The sequence below is a fragment of the Astatotilapia calliptera genome, unplaced genomic scaffold (assembly GCF_900246225.1).
Source record: "Astatotilapia calliptera unplaced genomic scaffold, fAstCal1.2 U_scaffold_10, whole genome shotgun sequence".
In the NCBI taxonomy this organism is placed as follows: Eukaryota; Metazoa; Chordata; class Actinopteri; order Cichliformes; family Cichlidae; genus Astatotilapia; species Astatotilapia calliptera.
The window spans coordinates 415,455-434,619 of NW_020535619.1; the positions used below are offsets into that span (position 1 = coordinate 415,455).

Consider the following 19,165-nt stretch of genomic DNA (forward strand, 5'->3'; position numbering starts at 1 on the left):
AGAAAGAAATGTAAGTAGAAATAAATGATCTAAGTGAGAACATGAGCCTTTAAAAAGGCTCTTCTGAGGCTGCTGCCAGTGGTCAAAGCTTCCAACAAAGCTCTGTAAGTAAATATGTGATCATAGCTTTAGCTTTTAAATGTTTATTCTAGTTAACACAGATCAGGTGGAACAACTCAAATAAAATATCAAAAATATTAAGTGGTCATCGGTACTCAGTTTGTTCAATACTGAATACAATGGAGCACAAATTGTCCACGTTTCTGAAATAACTGGTGTAACTGTCACCAAAGTGCAATTTAGACCTGGCCTGTGGTTGTTATCTAAGTGATAATCATCAATTCTACTAAAACAAATACAAAATAAAGAAATTTGACACATTCTGTTGATATCAAAAGCACACTGAACAATTCAGTGTTGTTTTACTGCTGTTCTCTCTTCACTTCTTCTCCTCTGATTCTCTCCACATGTTGTTCTGCATCAGTGCTCAGTTTCCTGACAAAACAAGATGAAATATTGCTAAATATAATAGTATCTCATTACGCTTCAACATAAGTGTTTTATTTTTGTAATTGCTTATCTGTTATTTTTCAGACTGAGTCACTGTTACCTGTCAGAGAGAAGCTGTGAAGCTCTGGCCTCAGGTCTCAGCTCTCAGACCTCTAATCTGAGACAGCTGGACCTGAATAACATTAACCTGAAGGATTCAGGCGTGAAGCTTCTGTCTGAAGGACTGAAGAGTCCACGCTGTACACTGGAAACTCTCAGGTGAGATCAAGCATTTTTCTTTCATCAACTGACAGAATTAACAGATTAATAATAAGGCAGTCCTCTAATAAGAGGAGAAGTGGAGGTGTTTTGAAGGGCAACATACTCTTATGTTAACAAGACAGGAAGTAGTTCCTGGGAACTGCTTCCTTTGTTATTGTCTAAGTAGAAACATGATGGTGAAACAGTGAAGAGTTTGCAGAGGTGGATCCACACAACACAACAATGCTGTTGCGTGCTGAAAGCAGACTTCTCACAGATTCTGAGGCTGCAGGTTTCATCACTGTTCAACCAAAATTCACTGAACCAGCAGTAAATGAACGTCCAAAACTACACTTCATGTTTAAAAAACAGATGATCAGGGGGATTTGTGTTTACATCTTTTTTGTGTGATCTGTTCACCTGCTGTTTCAGCTGTTTGGTGGTTGTTGAGATGGTTTTGTGAACTTTTAGCTGAGATTCTGACACTTCTGTAGATACCACACATGTCTAATTACTTTGTACAGCATGAATGGCCATAACGAGGTTTTTAACAGTAAGAAAAGTTGTAAAACTTCAGAAAATATAGTTAAAAGTCCAAAACCTTCCACGTCTGGTGGCTTGTGGTAAGGAGCAGATCAAACGAGTAAAGAAGTACGTTATAATTATAAATGGCTTCAACAGCACATTCAGGTCTGTGAGACTCATTCAGACACTGAGCCGTGGCTCTGTGCTACATGCACATATTTCTGCATCTCTGCCATTCAGACACACTTTATATATAGTTTATTTTATGTAGTGTTCAATACTGAACTGTACATTTAGTCTTTTTAAAGGCAGCAAGTTTTATTCAGTGTTTTCATAAAAGCCTTATTTTTATCTATTTACTGCTATTAGGAAGAACACGTGAGGTTTAAGACCTGGACCAGTTTGAAACCTTTTGTCCTCCACAGTGGAAAATGGGTGGAAATAAAAATGGGTCTCACTTTAGCCAGCTCCTAATTTTATCAGTTCTACTCTCAGCGTCTCCTGTATATCTCCTGTATAAATGTTGCACTCAGCTTTGTGCTCTCCAATATCACTGAAATGCAGCCAGATGCTGCTCATTTTGCCTTTTCACTCTTTCCTGACACGCTTGCATTCCAGTACAGCTCCCATTTCTCTGTGTACTGGTCTCTACCACTACCCTTGCTGTCTATGGGACATTTCCGTCCTCTTTCACATAATGGTATGATCCCAGTCTGTCTCTTAAAGTGTTTGGCCACATGGTTTGCTCATCAGAATAAAATCTCAGCTGTGCTCACATTGATTATCAGCAAGCCTGAAAATTCATCAATATTTGACATATGAAATTATCTCAAGTCCTGGATTTGGCCCACGGGCCATATGTTTGACACCCCTGGTTTACACAGTTTGGTATTCAATGTACAAGTGAGTTAGCTCTCAGCTAACTAGCAGACAAGCTAACTGCTGGGACTGCGTCTTTCTAACGAGAGCGTCAGACACTCAGACTGGTTTCCTTTGTGGATGATGATGTGTTCTCACACTGATCCTTCATGCTGATGCTGCCATCCACCCACTGCTCCTGGATTCCTCATCATCATCTCCATCAGCCCTCACAATACTCCACCTTCTTCAGCTTCATGTTCAGCAGCCTGGATGGACAGTAATTCTTTCCATGGGTTATGGTGGGACATTGAGAGCTGAAGTCAAACAGCAGTGAGAATGAAAGACTGATTCATTTCTATTTAGTCTTGTGATGTGCAGCTTTGTTCAGAGCATTAAGGCCCAGCAAAGATTACTGAGGTCATAGAGTCCCTGATGAAACCTGTGTGCTTATAGAAACTGAGACCAGATGAACCAGAATAGAAGGACATTAAAATGAAGTGTCAGCTACACAAAGGCAAAGCTATTCAGTTGTTGCTGTGAGTTATTTAAATGGAGGATGGAGTCAGACTTTAAGCTGCTGGACTCAGTCACTATATCCTGTTGTCCTCATAGAACCTGGACACACAGACTCACCTGTGACACAGTGACACACAGTGTGGGCTACACACACATTAGAAAGTGGATCAGTCACACTTGTGCAATCATTTGTTGTGCTGGGAAACCATGAACACTTTGAATCACATTAATGGCTTTGTTACAGCAACATTCAATCATGAGTTCAAAAGTAGTGCATTGTGTACTTATTTTAATAGTACTGCAGTATGAGAAGTGCAACATTCAGTGTGCAGAAACAGATCAGGTGCTTTCTAACAGCAGTGTTCCCTTTAACACAGCAGCAGTTCAAATATTTCTGTCAGTCTGAGCTGAAACATGAATCTAATCAAATATCAAATCAAAGTTCTTTGCCTCTGCCAGGACGTTAACATTTGATCTAGTTTTTTACAAAGTTCCCTCAGCGTCCAGAGCCACCAACATACCTTTGATCAACAGCAAGTGAACATTTATAAATGTGTGTTTCCAGAACAGGAAGCAGCAGAACTATTGTTCTGTTATCAGGCAGCAGCACAAACGCTCATCAGCTCATTTACTGTGCAGGACTTTGAGTGTGTGAAGTGTGTGTTTGTGCTGGATTTCCTTTGGAGAATCTCAGTCAGAAACCAGACAAAGAAAAACTCTTTCAACAGTCCAGGTTGAGTTGACAACATGAACTGCATTTATCTTCCTCTGACTTGACATGTTCTTCCTCCTCTGCACCGAGCCAGCTGCTAAGACTCACAAGCTCATTGACATTTTCTGATGATAAAGAAACTCTCTTCTTCTGCACAATATGAGCAGCAACAGAGAAGAAGCTTTCACAGGTACAGATGTTGCAGCTGTGGCCAAGTACATGTGCTGCATGTTGGAGCAGCACTCTAATGGACAGGCCTCTGTACTGATGGTGGGCTCTGCTCTGTATCCACCACACTGTTCTCAGCTGAGTCTTCCTCCTGTTCACACTCTGATGAAGCACCAACAGGGCCAACTTCTTCTCTGGTGGCTCGGATGTTGTTGCTTCCACAGGTTTCCCTCCAACAACCCTCTGTTCCTGCAGTAAGTTCAGTAAGATCTGGGTAAACACTTGAGCTCCTTGAATCTGGCTCCAGCAGCAGTTTTCACATATACAATGTTGGCATTTTGCTTGCGTGTCTCCAGGTCTGTTCTGAATGTAGACTTGAATTTGACCACGTAGGCGGGGTCATCATCTGAGCTCTCCATCACCTGAGAGAGATGACAAAACACAGAATCACAGAGCATGAAACCAACGTTTCTCCTCCCAGAAGTTCAGTCACAGACCTGCAACAGAAACAAGAAGATTCAAATGACGCAGAGCTTTCATTTACTTATATCCACAAACATGTCCTCTACATATTCATGCTGTATTTACACACACATACAGAGGCTGTTTGTCTCTCACACACAGACAGGACGCTGAGAAGTACATCATGTTAAATATACCTGCAGGCTTCCAGCTGTGCGCTTTGTCCCTGTCAGCTGTGATTGCCATGGCAACCTTGGTGTTGTGCGCGATGCAGGGACGTGTTCAAAGGCAGACGTCTGGCAGCAGCATCATATTTGATGCACTATCTGTACTGAGTGTGCTGACTTTATTTCAAATGTCCCACTGCTGTGCAACATGAATCACATGTTCTGCACGTTTCTGTAACTCCCAGGTAACCATGGTTACCCAGCCACGCCCAGTAGTCTCCAGAGAGACCAACAGCTGGTTCATGTTGTAACGCCGTGGCTTTCGTAGCCTCTTCTTTTTCTACAGCTCATGTGTTCTTCTTGTGATGCTGCGTCTTGAGGCTCATACATGCCGTCATTTGTTGATCCTAAGAACGTTCCTCAGACCGACTTCTTCAACAACAGATAACTTTAGTTGTATCAACACTGCCTCCTGGAACAGTTTAAAATGAACATGTCAAAGATCTGTACCTGTCTCCATGTTTCTGTCCCCGCCCCTTTCTTCCTGTCCTGGGTCATGTGAGCGCTGCAGTAGTATTAGGCCCACCCTCAATGCTCCCATTGGCTGAGACGCATAATGACGCCCATTTAAAGCCAGCACTGATCAACATACCTCCTGTGACCCATGGCTTTTATATTCAGAGCCAGTGAGCACTTTCACAATAATCATGATTTTAAAAACTGTGATTAAAATAATTGCTGACGTTAATCAGTTAATGAGTTAACGAGATAATAACAGGTTAAGTTGCCCTAATAATTAGACTTTGGTGACAAACTGATGTGATCTCCATGTTTCCTTTGTTGGACTGTGGGCGAGTGTCAGAACTGAATGTACTGAGTAACATCTAGAGTTTAAACGTGTCAGTTCCAGTTTTAGAGCTCTAAAATGCAGCTATCATGTTAGGAATATGTTAGGAATAGACAGGAACACTGAGCACACTGAGGTCAAATCTTTATTTTACCACTCGCTGCATTCTTGATGTTCATGAATTCAGCAGGTTCATGATTGTCTGCAGCATTAATCTCATATTTCCATTAAAGTGTTGAATTTGACTGTTTGATGTTCTTTATGATCTCTGGCACCAGTTCATCTGTAGGCTGAGCTCAGTCCATCCAGTTAGTGAAATGATGTTTAAAGGTCTCCTTGTTCTGTGAGCGTGCACAGATCCTGAAGCAGAAAGCCTGGGTTACAGAGAAATGATCATCACTGTGATGATGCTCATCATCTCTGACTGGGATTTGAGGTTTTGTCAGAGCAGCAAAGAAAGCCTGGCTATGTTGGACTGGGTGTGGAAGCAGCTCCCAGTTTGAGTTCAGGAGACAGACACCCTCTCTACTTTGAAGATCAGCTTCAAACTTTCCTTTTTGATAAAGCTTATAGTTCGAGCTAGATCAGGTGACCCTGAACCATCCCTTAGTTATGCTGCTATAGGCTCAGGCTGTTGGTGGACTTCCCATGATGCTCTGCTTTCTTCTCCCCTCTTTTCACTCCTGATGCTTTTATATGTCACTACTGCATGTCCTTAACTTTTGTCTCTCTGTTTTGTTCTTGTCTCTCTGAGCTCATCTCTTCTCTTTCCCCTCACCCTGCAACCAGTCATGGTAGATGCTCCTCCTGGAGCCTGTTTTCACTGGGAGGATCTTTGTGTCAAAGGGAGTTCTTCTTCCCACCATCACCAAGTGCTGCTCACAGTGGAGGCGGTTACCTTACACTGTTAAACAGCTTCAGATGACTGTTGTTGTCTGTTGGGTATTGTCACTTATAAATAAAGTTACATTGAATGGATGTAAATGGATAGATGTTATTGTGACAAAGAGAAAACGATTGTTGACAGATAGATTGTTGTTTTGTGTGTCTGCAGTCTGTCAGGCTGTCTGATCACAGAGGAAGGCTGTACTTCTCTGGCCTCAGCTCTGAGCTCCAACCCCTCCCATCTGAGAGAGCTGGACCTGAGTTACAATCATCCAGGTCCCTCAGGAATAAAGCTGCTGTCGGCTGGACTGAAGGATCCAGGCTGGAGGCTGGACACTCTCAGGTATGGAGAGAATGTCTGATAGAGGAGGAAGAGCTGGAAACATTTCCTGTGTCCTTCACTCACTTCCTGTTTGTTTCCTGCAGATGAGACATGAACAATCAGACATGCAGGAACATTTTCAGGGACAGACACACTAGCCTAGCTGGATAGTACATGGATATTCATGTAGGGGGTCTCCAAGGAGTCTGTTTGCAGGAACATCTAGGTCACAGGTGTACCTGAGATAGATGCCAGTGTACCTAATAAAGTGTCAGCCATGTGTATGTTTCCCATGCTGTATGTCCACAGTCACAGTGACAGTCAGTGACACTGACAGAAGGATGAAACAAGGCTGTGAATCATTTCAGTCTGTGTGTGTGACAAAGAGGCAGACAGGAGCAGCTAACATTTGGAAATGGAAGCTTAAATAATGACAAACTCTACATTCACAGCTGAATTCACAATACATTTGTTCTCAAGTGCACATTTTTCTGTTATTGTTCTCAAACAACAGAATGAGAATAAAATATTGATTCTAACAGGGCCCATAAACAGCATTAGCTTAGCAGCATTAGTTTATTAGCTTTGGAGCATTAGCTCCTCACTTCGTTGTTACCCAACGGAAAAGAGTATTAGTATTAGCTACTATCATTTTTAATAAGTAAGAGAAAACAGTGTTAGCATTATTGGATAATGCTAACTCACATTAAATTAGCATTAGCTATTTACAGCAGCGTACTTAGAATTAGCCACTCACATTGTTAAAAAGTAAGGGAAAACAGTATTAGCAGTAGTGCATAATGCTAATTCACGTCAACGTGGTATTAGTTAATAAGGGCAGCCTACTTAGCATTATCTGCTCACTAATATAATGCTAATTCACTTAAAATTAGCATTAGCTGCTCAAGCTGTTATAAGGAAAGAGAAAACTGTATTTTCATTAGCTGCTAATAATTATTCACCCCTAATTAGAGTTAGCCCCTAATGGCAACCTACTTAGCATTAACTCCTGACATTGTTATAATGCAGGGGAAAAGAGTTACCATTATCAGATAATGCTACTTCACATCAAATTAGCATTAGTTAATAACGGTAGACTTCGTATCATTAGCTGCTTTCATTCTTACAAAGCAAACATTGTTAGCATAAGCAGATAATGCTAATTCACCTCAAATTAACATTAGCTAATAACGCCACCTGCTTAGCATTAGCTGGTCACATTGTTATAAGGCAAGAAATTAAGGTATTAACATTATCTGCCAATTTCTATTTACCTAAAATTAGCATTAGCGACTAATGGCGATGTACTTAACTTTATCTCCTCACTAATACAATGCTAATTCACATCAAATTAGCATTAGCTGCTAACATCAGCCTACTTAGCACTAGCTGCTCACATTACTAAAAGGGAAGGGAAAAGTGTTAGCATTATTTGATAATGCTAATTCACATCAAATTAGCATTACCGTATTTCCCGGACTACAAAGCGCACCTGAATATTAGCCGCACAAGCTAAAATCAGGGGAAAATCCTGTATTGTACATACATTAGCCGCACCTGACTAAAAGCCGCAGGTGTTTCAATGTTGACTTATCATATGTAAGAGAATATGCACAAAGGGAATTGTCAGGAAAGAGATGGCTGTTTGGAGACACACGCCTTTTATTAATATTTTGAAAAACAAGTTATGGGTACATATTTGCATAACTTTTTAGGTATATGTACAAGTAGCGGTAATTACAAGTACAAAACATGTACTGTGCTTCATAAATGAGTAACAAATGTAGTACATAACAATAACCTACAGCACACCAGAAAAATAGATTCAGACTACCTTTTAGGCTCAGGTGCAGTGACACGTCTTTAACAAAAAGAAAAGTCAGTCATTCACCATCTTTCTCTTCTTCCTGCGCACTAAAACCACCAAAGTCCTCTTCTCCAGTGTCGGATACGAGCAGGCTCAGGGTGGCTTCGTCATCCACTCCATACACTCTCCGCTTCTCTCCTTCGTTGTGACTTTCAAAACCAAACAAATCCTTGTTGTCAGTGTCAGAGTAGAACACCCTCAGAAGGGCCGTGGTGGTGTCCTCCATCATGCAGCAGTCCAGCCCTTCGAAATCTGTTGGTGATCGTGGATGTTTTCACACTTTTCCACGCTGTCAGAATCCAATGGTGGAGTTGGGCATAACTTGCTTTTTGCAAGTTTATCGCCGCTCATCATCCAGGCCTCCAGCTGAACGGGTAGCGCTACTTTGAAGTTTGTTTTTCGCGCTACCTCGTACTGCACTACGTTGCCTGACGGATGGACATGTGACCAACATACCACTCTTGAACCCCGATCCTTCCGCCAGGCAACGTAGTGCCGTACAACAGCGGAACAAACAAAACAAATCCGCTCATGGACAATCCATAGAAAAGCCGCACCTGACTAAAAGCCGCAGTGTTCAAAGCTTGTGCAAAAAGTAGCGGCTTATAGCCCGACAATTACGGTAGTTATTAATGGTAACACACATCACATTGTTAAAATGTAAGAAAAAACATTGTTAGCATTAGCTAATAACGGCAACCTACTTAGCATTAGCTGCTCATATTGTTAGAAATCAAGAGAATATGGTATTAGCATTAGTACCTAATGCTTATGTAGCCGGTCTGGCCTTTAAACTCTTATTGCCGTTAGTTCGCTGCGTTGTGTTGTGCGAATGACCAGAGGAGTCAGCTCTCACTTTGCCAGCTGGGTGGATTTATTCTCCCAGAACTGTTTAAAATAAAAACAAAACAGTACAGCAACTTCACTTTACTGGACTTCTGCATGAACACCTTCAAGGGAGAAAGAATGATAGCGGACCACATGAGAAGTCACGTGCATGCTCCTATGCTCTCATCTGAGACATGCTAACTAGCATGTTACAATAAAGTGCTGTACTCGACAGAGAAACAATAATTCGCACTAAAACATCAAACAGAACTATGAGACAAAATGCACAAAGGGAACGAGCAGTGTTTGAATTACTTTTAGTTACTTTAACTGTGTTTATTCGCTCTGTAACTGAGAACACTAGCGTACGCTCACCTCTCCTCAGTGGGGCCTCTAGGCGACTGAGGAAAATAGCGCGCAGCTACAGGAAGTGACTTCGTGGGAAGTCAAAGGTCACACAAACAAAATAAAAGCTCCCAAAATATAAATACAGAAAATAAACATATACATAACCAATACTGACAAAGCAAGATAACACTGCAGGATGGATCTTTGGTGAAATATAAATTATTTTTCAATACACCTGTTACACTTATTCGCCTAAAATTAGCATTACCTGCTAATGGCAGTCTACTTAGCATTAACTCCTCACTAATGTAATGCTAATTCACATCAAATTAGCTTTAGCTTTAGCATTAGCTGCTAGCATCAGCCTACCTAGCACTAGCTGCTCACATTGTTAAAAGGGAAGAGAAAAGGATATTAGCATTAGCTGGTAATAATTATTCACCCCTAATTAGAATTAGCCGCTAATGGCAGCATACTTGGCATTAACTCCTCACATCGTTATAATGCAAATAATGCTAACTTGCATTGAATTAGACTGCTGTTATTAGCTAATGCTATTTAGCAGTAGCTGCTCACATTGTTATAAAGCAAAGGAAAACGATATGAGCATTAGGTTCTAATGCGTATTTGCCTTAAATTAGACGTAGGTGCTAATGGCGGCCTACTTAGCATTAGCAGCTCAGATGTTGTAATGCTAGGGAAGGGAGTGTTAGCATTAGCTGTTAGCATTGTTATAAAGTTAAGGGAAATAGTGTTAGCATTAGTGCATAATGTTAATTCACATCAAATGAGCATTAGTTAATAACGGCAGCCTATTTAGCATTAGCAGATAATGTTGACCTTGGCCCACTGGAAAAGTTAAGAACTAAAGATTTAGGAGTGTTTCTCGATAGCTCTTTCTCATTTGAGAAACAAATAAATTCTGTTATTAAAACCAGCTGTAAGGTTTATATTGTTGACTGTCATTTATGCTTAGAAATATTTACTCATATATGACTTTTATAATCGATTGCATGATGATAGAGGTTTGATCCTCAGTAGTCTGTAAAGACTCTGTGTACCTTCCAGAGTGCTCTGGCATGCACACACCACTTGGGGCCATGAGAGAGGTCGTACCCGCTCTTACTGATTTATGGTTTAGGACAGGGGTCTCAAACTCAATTTAGCTGGGGGCCGCTGCAGGCAGAGTCTGGGTGAGGCTGGGCCGCATTAGGTTTTCCACAAGAAAGGCATAGTTAAAAAATTCCAATCTTCTCAAATCTCTTTATTTTTATTTTTTAACACAAAATATGAAAAATAAATAAACAAATTAAGAATTAATAAGAAAAAAAATCAATCTGTAATACATAAATAAAATAATAATAAGATATTTTTAGTCAGTGAACTTGTGTGTTTCTTTCAGTCTTCTATATCTGCTGTGTTTAGATTGAAATGTCTGTATTAACAGTTCTATAACCTTCTTCTGAACATGAATGGAACACTGTAGAAAATGAACTGTTCTTCTGAACATGGCTTCTCTTGCCTACTCCTTGCTGCTAGAGACCTGGCAGCGTTTCCTCTCGCATAGCCGAGCCAGATTTGGCCTGAGGGAGGAAGCAGTTGCGACCCTCAGTATGTCTTGAAGATGATCATCCGTAAGTCTGGACCTGTACTTGGACTTATTGAAGTTCAAAGTGGAGAAGAGCTTTTGGCACAAGTATGTGCTACCAAAAAGGCACATTGTCCGCTTGAACATTCGGGAAAGCCGAGGGAAACTAGGGCTCAATTCTCTCAAAAATTGTCCAAGCTTGTCTGCTTTTCCACTCACCTCCCTGAACTTTGCTTTGAGTTCAGAGTTGCACTGCAGCTCAATGAGCTCCATTTGAAGCACAGAAGGGGCATCTTGCACATCAAAGGAGAAGGGGTCCGCAAAAATGTGAAAGGTGGCTCTGTGTGTCTTGAAGTCAGCAAATCTGTGATCAAATTCCTCCTGTAGCCTCAAAATGACATCAACATACTCGTCAGCACTGAATGGTGTGCCTGCATCCACGAGTGCCTTGCATGCTGGGAAATGGCAAAGGTTTGTCTGAGAGAGCTGAGCTTTCCAGAGCGCCAGTTTTGTGGAGAATGCTCTCACGTTGTCATAGGCAGCACTGACAAGTTGCCCCTGGCCTTGTAACGTCTTGTTCAGTACATTAAGCTCATGTGTCATATCAACAAGAAAAGCTGAGTCCATGAGCCATTTGGGATCAGTTAGCACAGGAACACTAACTCCATCCTTCTCCATGAAGGCTTCACTTCTGCTCTCAACTCAAAAAGTCTCTTTAATACATTTCCCCTGCTGAGCCAACGTACCTCAGTGAAGTCGAGCACATCCCCATATTCTGACTCCATTTCCTCTAAAAAAGCACAGAACCTTCGGTGCTTTAAGCCCCTGGATCTGATTTGGTTGATGCATTTCACAACAATAGACATCACATTGTCAAACTTTAGGCATTTGCTGCAAAGGACCTGCTGATGGGACCCTGTTTACTAGAAGGTTTTAAAATCTCTGTACTTTTAGGTGACAGGAGACATGTGGCCTGGTCAAAACACAGAGAGGTGCACTCTAAAAGATCTTTAAACATAGTAAACATACCTTGTGTGCCACAGACTGCTCCCAAACACGAGGGGACAAGTAATACCTCTAAAACACTTAAGTTGGCTTTATTAAACATTAGATCTCTAGCTGGGAAAACATTTTTAATTAATGATTTAATCACTGAGCACAGCCTTGATTTTATGTTTTTAACTGAAACTTGGTTGGACCAAAGTAACAGTGGAGCTGTTCTCATCGAGACGACCCCTCCTAACTACAGTTTTATCAGTGAGGTCAGGGTGAGCAGGAGAGGAGGAGGGGTTGCTGTCTTATTTAATGAATCATTTCAATGTAAGCAGCTATCTCCTGGAAGTTTTCAGTCTTTTGAATATCTGGCTTTACAGCTGAAGGCCCCATCCAAAGTTGTGTTTCTTAATGTTTACAGGCCTCCCAAATACTGCACAGACTTTTTTAATGACCTCAGTGAACTGCTGTCTGTGATCTGTGTTGATTTTGACTGTGTAATTATTGCTGGGGATTTTAACATTCATGTGGACAACCCTCAGGACAAAGGGACTAAAGACCTGAGTAACACTCTGGGCAACTTTGGGCTGACTCAGCATGTAACAGAGGCCACACATAATAGAGGACACACTCTTGACCTACTGATCTCCAAAGGCCTGAGCATTTCAAAGGTTACTGTGTCTGATGTGGGCGTGTCTGATCATTACTGTGTTTTCTTTGAAAGTAAAATCTCAGCTCACACAAATATATCAACAACAGTGATCACAAAACGGTGTATAACTGAACACAGTAGTGCAATTTTTAACCAGGTCTTCCCATTAACACCTGACCTGTCCAGAGGGTCAGTCAATGAGCTCGTCAATAGCTTTAATGCAAAAATGTTAAATGTAATGGACACTATTGCTCCCATTAAGGTGAAGGTTATCTCTGGAAGGAAGGAGTCTCCATGGAGAAACTCCACACTGGTGAAAAATGAAAAAAGAGAGTGTAGGAAAGCTGAGCAGGTTCACTATGACATCTATAAAGAGAAACTTCACAATTTTAATTTACAACTGAGGAGTGCAAGGAGGTCCTACTTCTCTGACATCATCACTAAAAACAGCCATAATGCTCGGGTCTTATTTTCTACAGTTGACAGGCTAACAAACCCTCCTGTGCCAGTGGCAGCTGAACTTCATTCGACCATGGCCTGCAATGACTTTGCCAAATTCTTCACAGAAAAAATCCAAAAAATTAGACAAGCAATTGGTACATCAACAGCAGATCCAGGATATGTACTGTGTCCACCAAAAAACTGTTTAAACACCATGAAACAGTTTCAACCTATTAACAGCAAAGACCTGGAGGACATCTTAGGTCAACTGAACTCCTCCTCCTGCTGTTTAGATGTCCTGCCAACAAGTTTTTTCAAAAAGGTCTCAAAGACTTTAGAGTCAGACCTGTTACAGATCGTCAACTTTTCTTTATTATCAGGTGTGTTTCCAGAATCACTAAAAACTGCTGTAATCAAACCTATACTGAAAAAGGACAATCTTGACAAGACACAAATGAACAACTACAGGCCGATCTCAAATCTCCCGTTTTTAAGTAAGATCATTGAAAAAGCAGTTTCTCAACAGCTCAGTTACTTCTTAAAACAGAATAATTGCTACGATGCCTTCCAGTCAGGTTTTAGACAGAACCACAGCACTGAAACCGCTCTGACCAAAGTGTTTAATGACATATGTCTGAATACAGACAGTGGAAAAATGTCAGTCCTAGTTTTACTGGATCTCAGTGCAGCATTTGATACAGTTGACTACAACATATTACTCAAACGACTGGAGAACTGGACAGGTCTTTCAGGAACTGTACTAAACTGGTTCAAAACATACTTAGAAAACAGGAAATACTTTGTATCAATAGGTAACTTCACATCTGAGCAGACAAGTATCACATGTGGAGTTCCCCAAGGTTCCATCTGGGGACCCTTTCTGTTTAACATTTACATGCTCCCACTGGCACAGATTATAAACAACAACAAAATAAACTATCACAGCTATGCAGATGACACACAAATATATATCACAATGTCACCAGGAGACCGAGGCCCTGTACAGGCTCTTGGTAAATGCATTGAGGAAATCAATGACTGGTTGTGCCACAATTTTCTCCAGCTAAACAAAAACAAAACTGAGGTAATAGTCTTTGGCGCCAAAGAAAAACGATTACAGGTCACCAGAGAACTTCAATCTATACATCTAAAAACCACAAACCAGGCGAGAAATTTGGGTGTAGTGATGGATGCAGACCTAAACTTAGAAAAACACATTAAGACAATAACAAAGTCAGCTTACTATCACCTCAAGAATATATCAAGGATAAAAGATCTGATGTCTCAACAGGACCTGGAAAAGCTAGTCCATGCATTCATCTTTAGTAGGCTTAATTACTGTAACAGCATCTTTACAGGTCTACCTAAAAAATCAGTCAGACAACTACAGCTCATTCAGAACTCTGCTGCTCGAGTCCTCACTAAGACCAAAAAAGTGGACCACATCAGTCCAGCTCTGAGGTCCTTACACTGGCTGCCTGTCCGTCAGAGGATAGACTTTAAAGTTCTGATGCTGGCCTATAAAGCTCTGAATGGTTTAGGACCAAAATACATCAGTGACCTCCTGACCCAGTATGAACCTTCCAGATCCCTCAGGTCATCTGAATCCGGTCTTTTATCAGTTCCCAGAGTCAGAACCAGACACGGAGAAGCTGCATTCAGCTTTTATGCTCCTTATATCTGGAACAAACTCCCAGAAAGCCTCAGATCAGCTGAAACACTCAGTTTATTTAAATCCAGGTTGAAGACTCACCTGTTCTCAGCTGCATTTGAATAAAGCACCAAACCCACACTTTTAAGCTTAAATTTCAAAACTTACATTTAACTACTGATTTTATCTACTGTTCTGATTTTATCTGTTTTGATTTTATATACTGTTTTGTTTGTTTGTTTGTTAATTAGTTAGTTAGTTTATTTGCTTGTTTTAATCAATTTTAAATCATGCTTTTTATTTGTTCTTGTTTCTAATGTCTCTGTAAAGCACTTTGAATCACCTTGTTGTTGAATTGTGCTATACAAATAAACTTGCCTTGCCTTGCCTTGCCTTGATGGATGATGCAGTGCAGAGCAATGGCCTCCTCCACGCCTTCCTCTTCCAGTTTGTTTTGTGCCACCAGTCCATGTTTCCTCCCTGTCATTGATGGCGCTCCATCTGTTGTTATTCCAACAAACCTCTTCCATGGCAAACCAACATTCTCAATGGCATCACACAGCTTGTAAATATCTACTGAGCGGTGGTCTGGCCATGCATTGGAATTACTGTGAGCAGCTCCTCCATCACTTCAAAACTGTCATCAACACCACAGACATACATTGGGAGCTGGGCAGTGTCGGTGATGTCTGTGGTCTCATCAAGAGCGACTGAGTATACACTGAAACATTTGGCTTTCTCACACAGTTGGTCATAAATGTCACTTGACAGGTCAGAAATGCGATCTGCTGCGGTGTTGGCAGAAAGGCTGATGTTGCTAAACTGACCTTTCTTTCCCGGACAGACTATATTTGCAGCCTGCAATATGCACTTTTAGACAAATGCACCTTCTGTGAATGGCTTCCCTGCTTTAGCAATCATCTCACTAACCACGTGGCTCCGACTGCTGCATTATTCTCTTTGGTTGCTTTCTTGGAGAAATCTTGCTGCCTCAGTAGATCTGTTTTAAGACTGGCAACCCGGTTCGCTCTCTCGTCTCCCTGGTATTTTGCATCCAGCTCAGCATGTCTAGTTGTGTAATGACGTTTCAAATTGTATTCCTTGTGCAGCGCAACTTTCTCTGTGCAAATAAGACAGGTCGGGGTGCCCCTGTGCTCAACAAAGAAATATTGCATTTCCCACTTTTCCTGAAATTGTCGGTGCTCATCACCAACCTTTCTCTTCACCGCAGGCTTTGAAAAAGACATGTTTGGGGCTATGTGACATTTATAATTCTACTTGGTGTCACTGTCACATTGAAGTTTCAATCAAGCGTTTAGCCGACGGACGGGGAACGTCTCAACGCGTAGAGAACGTCATTTCTGCTTCTTTTTCTTGCAACCGTAGCACGGCGATCGGCAGATAAAATGCCAGTAGCAGTCTCCTTTGTTTTTACGCTCGATGTTCATGTCTTTCATGATGACACGAACACCGTGGCGTTTGCAGATGGTAGAAAGTGCAGGGATAGCGAGCGCAAAAAAGGCGACTGCTCACGGCGCCGGGCTGTTGTTACAGGAGAAAGAAGCGGAAACGACACCGTGACATATAACAAATAACATCAGCTGTTTCTGATGTTAGTTGTTTTGACTGCTTTTACATTATATTGAAATATATGTAATGTTCATGTTTGCTGCAATGCAAACGCAGTGATGCAAATAAAAACATCGAGCCACAAATTACGGTGCGACCCTATAATTAGTCCGGGTTACCGGGGACTGTTGTTGCCGATGAACAGGTGTCGCTATGTGACTGCAGACTAAATTGGGCTGCATTGAGTTCATGACTTTTCTTTTATCCCGCCGCCTACGCATCACTGTGAGAGTTAATATGAGATCTCTCTCTGTGGAAAAATAACTTTAAATCCCACTGACGTGTGTATAAATCTATATACGTATAATGTCCCGCTGGGCAGCAACTTAAAAAAACAACTTTTTTTGAAGTGTTGTGAACGCAGCGCGCTGGGGCGAATGTCGGCGTTGCCCAATAGAAAGGAGGAAGCCAGCCAGGCACAGGAAAGAAAGAAACACTCCAGGGCAACGCTGCTGGAACTTTGACTCATTGAGAAATGTTTCCCTGCTTGCATCAAGCCCGGCTGGTGTCCCCTGAGATCCATATCCCACCCTGATTGGTGGGTTAATTCAGCTCCGCCCACCACACTGTAAAGCGTCATACATTATCAAACTAACATTACATTTTCATATTAAGGTGGGGCCAAAAACTATCGTCCTGCGGGCCGCAATTGGCCCTCGGACCACGAGTTTGAGACCCCTGGTGTAGGAGGACACCTACTCTGTGTCTGGTTAAGTATAAGAGCCCTTTGTTAGGGGGACCGCTGGACTCTTAGCACCAGCTTTGGGGTCACAGGGTCACATCTGGAACACACACACACACACACACACACACACACACACACACACACACACACTATGCACAGACTGGTACTCTTTGTTCATACCTGTGTAAGACGTCATAATGAACTTGTGCATATTCATGTAAGCTCAATAAAGAGCAGTGTTACGAGGGAGCAGACGAGAGCGACTGAGGTCAAGTGAAGGAACGGCGCTGTCACAGTTCTCTCCCTCATCAATTGTCTGGTTCCAGCGGTGGGTCTGTGCTAGACGACCCATCACCAGCTTTTTCCACTGGTTACCAGTACGTGGTAGAATCCACTTCCAGATCTGGTTGTCTTTAAATCTGTGAATGGATTGGCTCCATCTTATCTCTCTTTAACAAAAGAATCCAAGTGGAGCCCTCAGGTCTGCAGATAAGCAGCTTCTGACCAGAACTAGACGTAAAAACAGAGGTGAGCTTTATCGATGGCTGCAGCCAAACTCTGGAACAGTCGCCCTTCACATCAGGTCGTCACCAACACTGGACATTTTTAAAAGCCGGTTGGAAACACATTTGTACTCTGTAGCTTTCAATCCTGACCAGTCTTTATAGTCATTACTGTGTATGTTTCCTATTTTCTCTCTACTCTGTGCAGCACTTTGGCTCAAGCTGTTTTTAAATGTGCTGATAAATAAATGTAGATTTCTTTGAATAAAACAGTGGAGCCGAGCTTTGAGCTCAGTGTGTAACAGTGTGTGTGTGAGAGCCATGTAATGTCCATGTGTGCATGCTGACTGTGCTGCTCTGACCCCCCTCCTCCTTTCAGGGTGGAGCCTGCTGGAGTCCGATGGTTGAGACCAGGTCTGAGGAAGTGTAAGTGTGTTTTTAATGGGATTCATGAAAACAAAGCAGCACACATTCAACCATCTTCATCATGTCAGGAGTCATCATCAAAGTGTCAATCAATGAACAGATGATGGATCAATAACTGCAGCTGGATTGTGTTTGTTCTCTCCATCAGATTCCTGTCAACTCACAATCGACACAAACACAGTGAACACAAAGCTCCAACTGTCTGACAACAACAGGAAGGTGACACATGTGGAGGAGGTTCAGTCATATCCTGATCATCCAGACAGATTTGATGTTCGTCAGCTGCTGTGTAGAAATGGTCTGACTGGTCGCTGTTACTGGGAGGTCGAGTGGAGAGGAAACGTTTGTATATCAGTGAGTTACAGAAGCATCAGAAGGAAAGGAGACAGTGATGACTGTTGGTTTGGACGCAATGATCAGTCCTGGAGTCTGATCTGCTCTGATGATGGTCCTCAGTCTGTCTGGCACAATAACAGAGTAACATCCATCTCCTCCTCCTCCTCCTCCTCCTCCTCCTCCTCTGTCTCTAACAGAGCAGCAGTGTATGTGGACTGTCCTGCTGGCACTCTGTCCTTCTACAGAGTCTCCTCTGACACTCTGATCCACCTCCACACCTTCAACACCACATTCACTCAAACTCTTTATCCTGGGTTTAGAGTCTGGTCTCCTGGTGCCTCAGTGTCCCTGTGCTGAGTGGAGTGTAAAGAGTGTCTCCTGTTACAGAAACACTCTGACTGTTGAACAGATAGTTCAGTCTGTACATGTCTGTCTCTTTCACTCACAAACACGTTTTCAGATTCATGGATTCAATCAGTTGATGTTTGAAACTCTTCTAAATGATTCCTTGTAAACTTCTTCCTCTTCAGTCACAAACAAACAGGAAGTGATGTCACATGTGTTCCTGTCCACACAGCAGAATGAGTCTATTGCTGACAGTGATGTACAAACAGAGTGAGCATTTCTGAGGCCCAAAATAAACTGAGTAGTTCACTGAATGAACAATGGACTGTGAGCTCAGTTCCTTCATCATTAGTATGGATTATATATGTATATGTATTATATTAGTATCATATATATCAGGTGCTGCTGCTTTCAGTCATTGTGCAAATGTGCTGTTTGTAAGCTTGTAAAGCTGCAGTCAGCTGAGACTGAAGAAGTCACCTGATCAGTGAGCAAACGTTTCTGAAAACGTCCAGATGAACAGAATCAACCTTTTGGGATCAGCCAGCAATGCAGCATCATTGTTGTTCAGCTTCAGAGGTTTGCAGGAATGAACTGATGACCAGAAACAGCTGCAAAGTCCAAGAAAATACCAGCTGGAGTTCAGCTGCATTTGAAG

General features: G+C 41.9%; 2 protein-coding genes across 2 annotated transcripts in view; one reads left to right on the forward strand and one right to left on the reverse strand.

Annotated features, from left to right (window-relative positions):
* Nucleotides 1–18,571, forward strand: part of LOC113017311 (NACHT, LRR and PYD domains-containing protein 12-like) — a 199,206-nt gene extending 180,635 nt beyond the window's left edge. Inside the window, exons 5-8 of the mRNA XM_026160475.1 lie at nt 595–768; nt 6,063–6,236; nt 17,780–17,826; nt 17,975–18,571. Coding sequence (XP_026016260.1) covers nt 595–768; nt 6,063–6,236; nt 17,780–17,826; nt 17,975–18,519 — 940 coding nt within the window. The 3' untranslated portion in view covers nt 18,520–18,571. The remainder of the gene's footprint in view (nt 1–594; nt 769–6,062; nt 6,237–17,779; nt 17,827–17,974) is intronic.
* LOC113017310 (NACHT, LRR and PYD domains-containing protein 12-like) overlaps nt 1–19,165 on the reverse strand; it is a 262,419-nt gene that overhangs the window by 113,668 nt on the left and 129,586 nt on the right. The window lies entirely within an intron of this gene.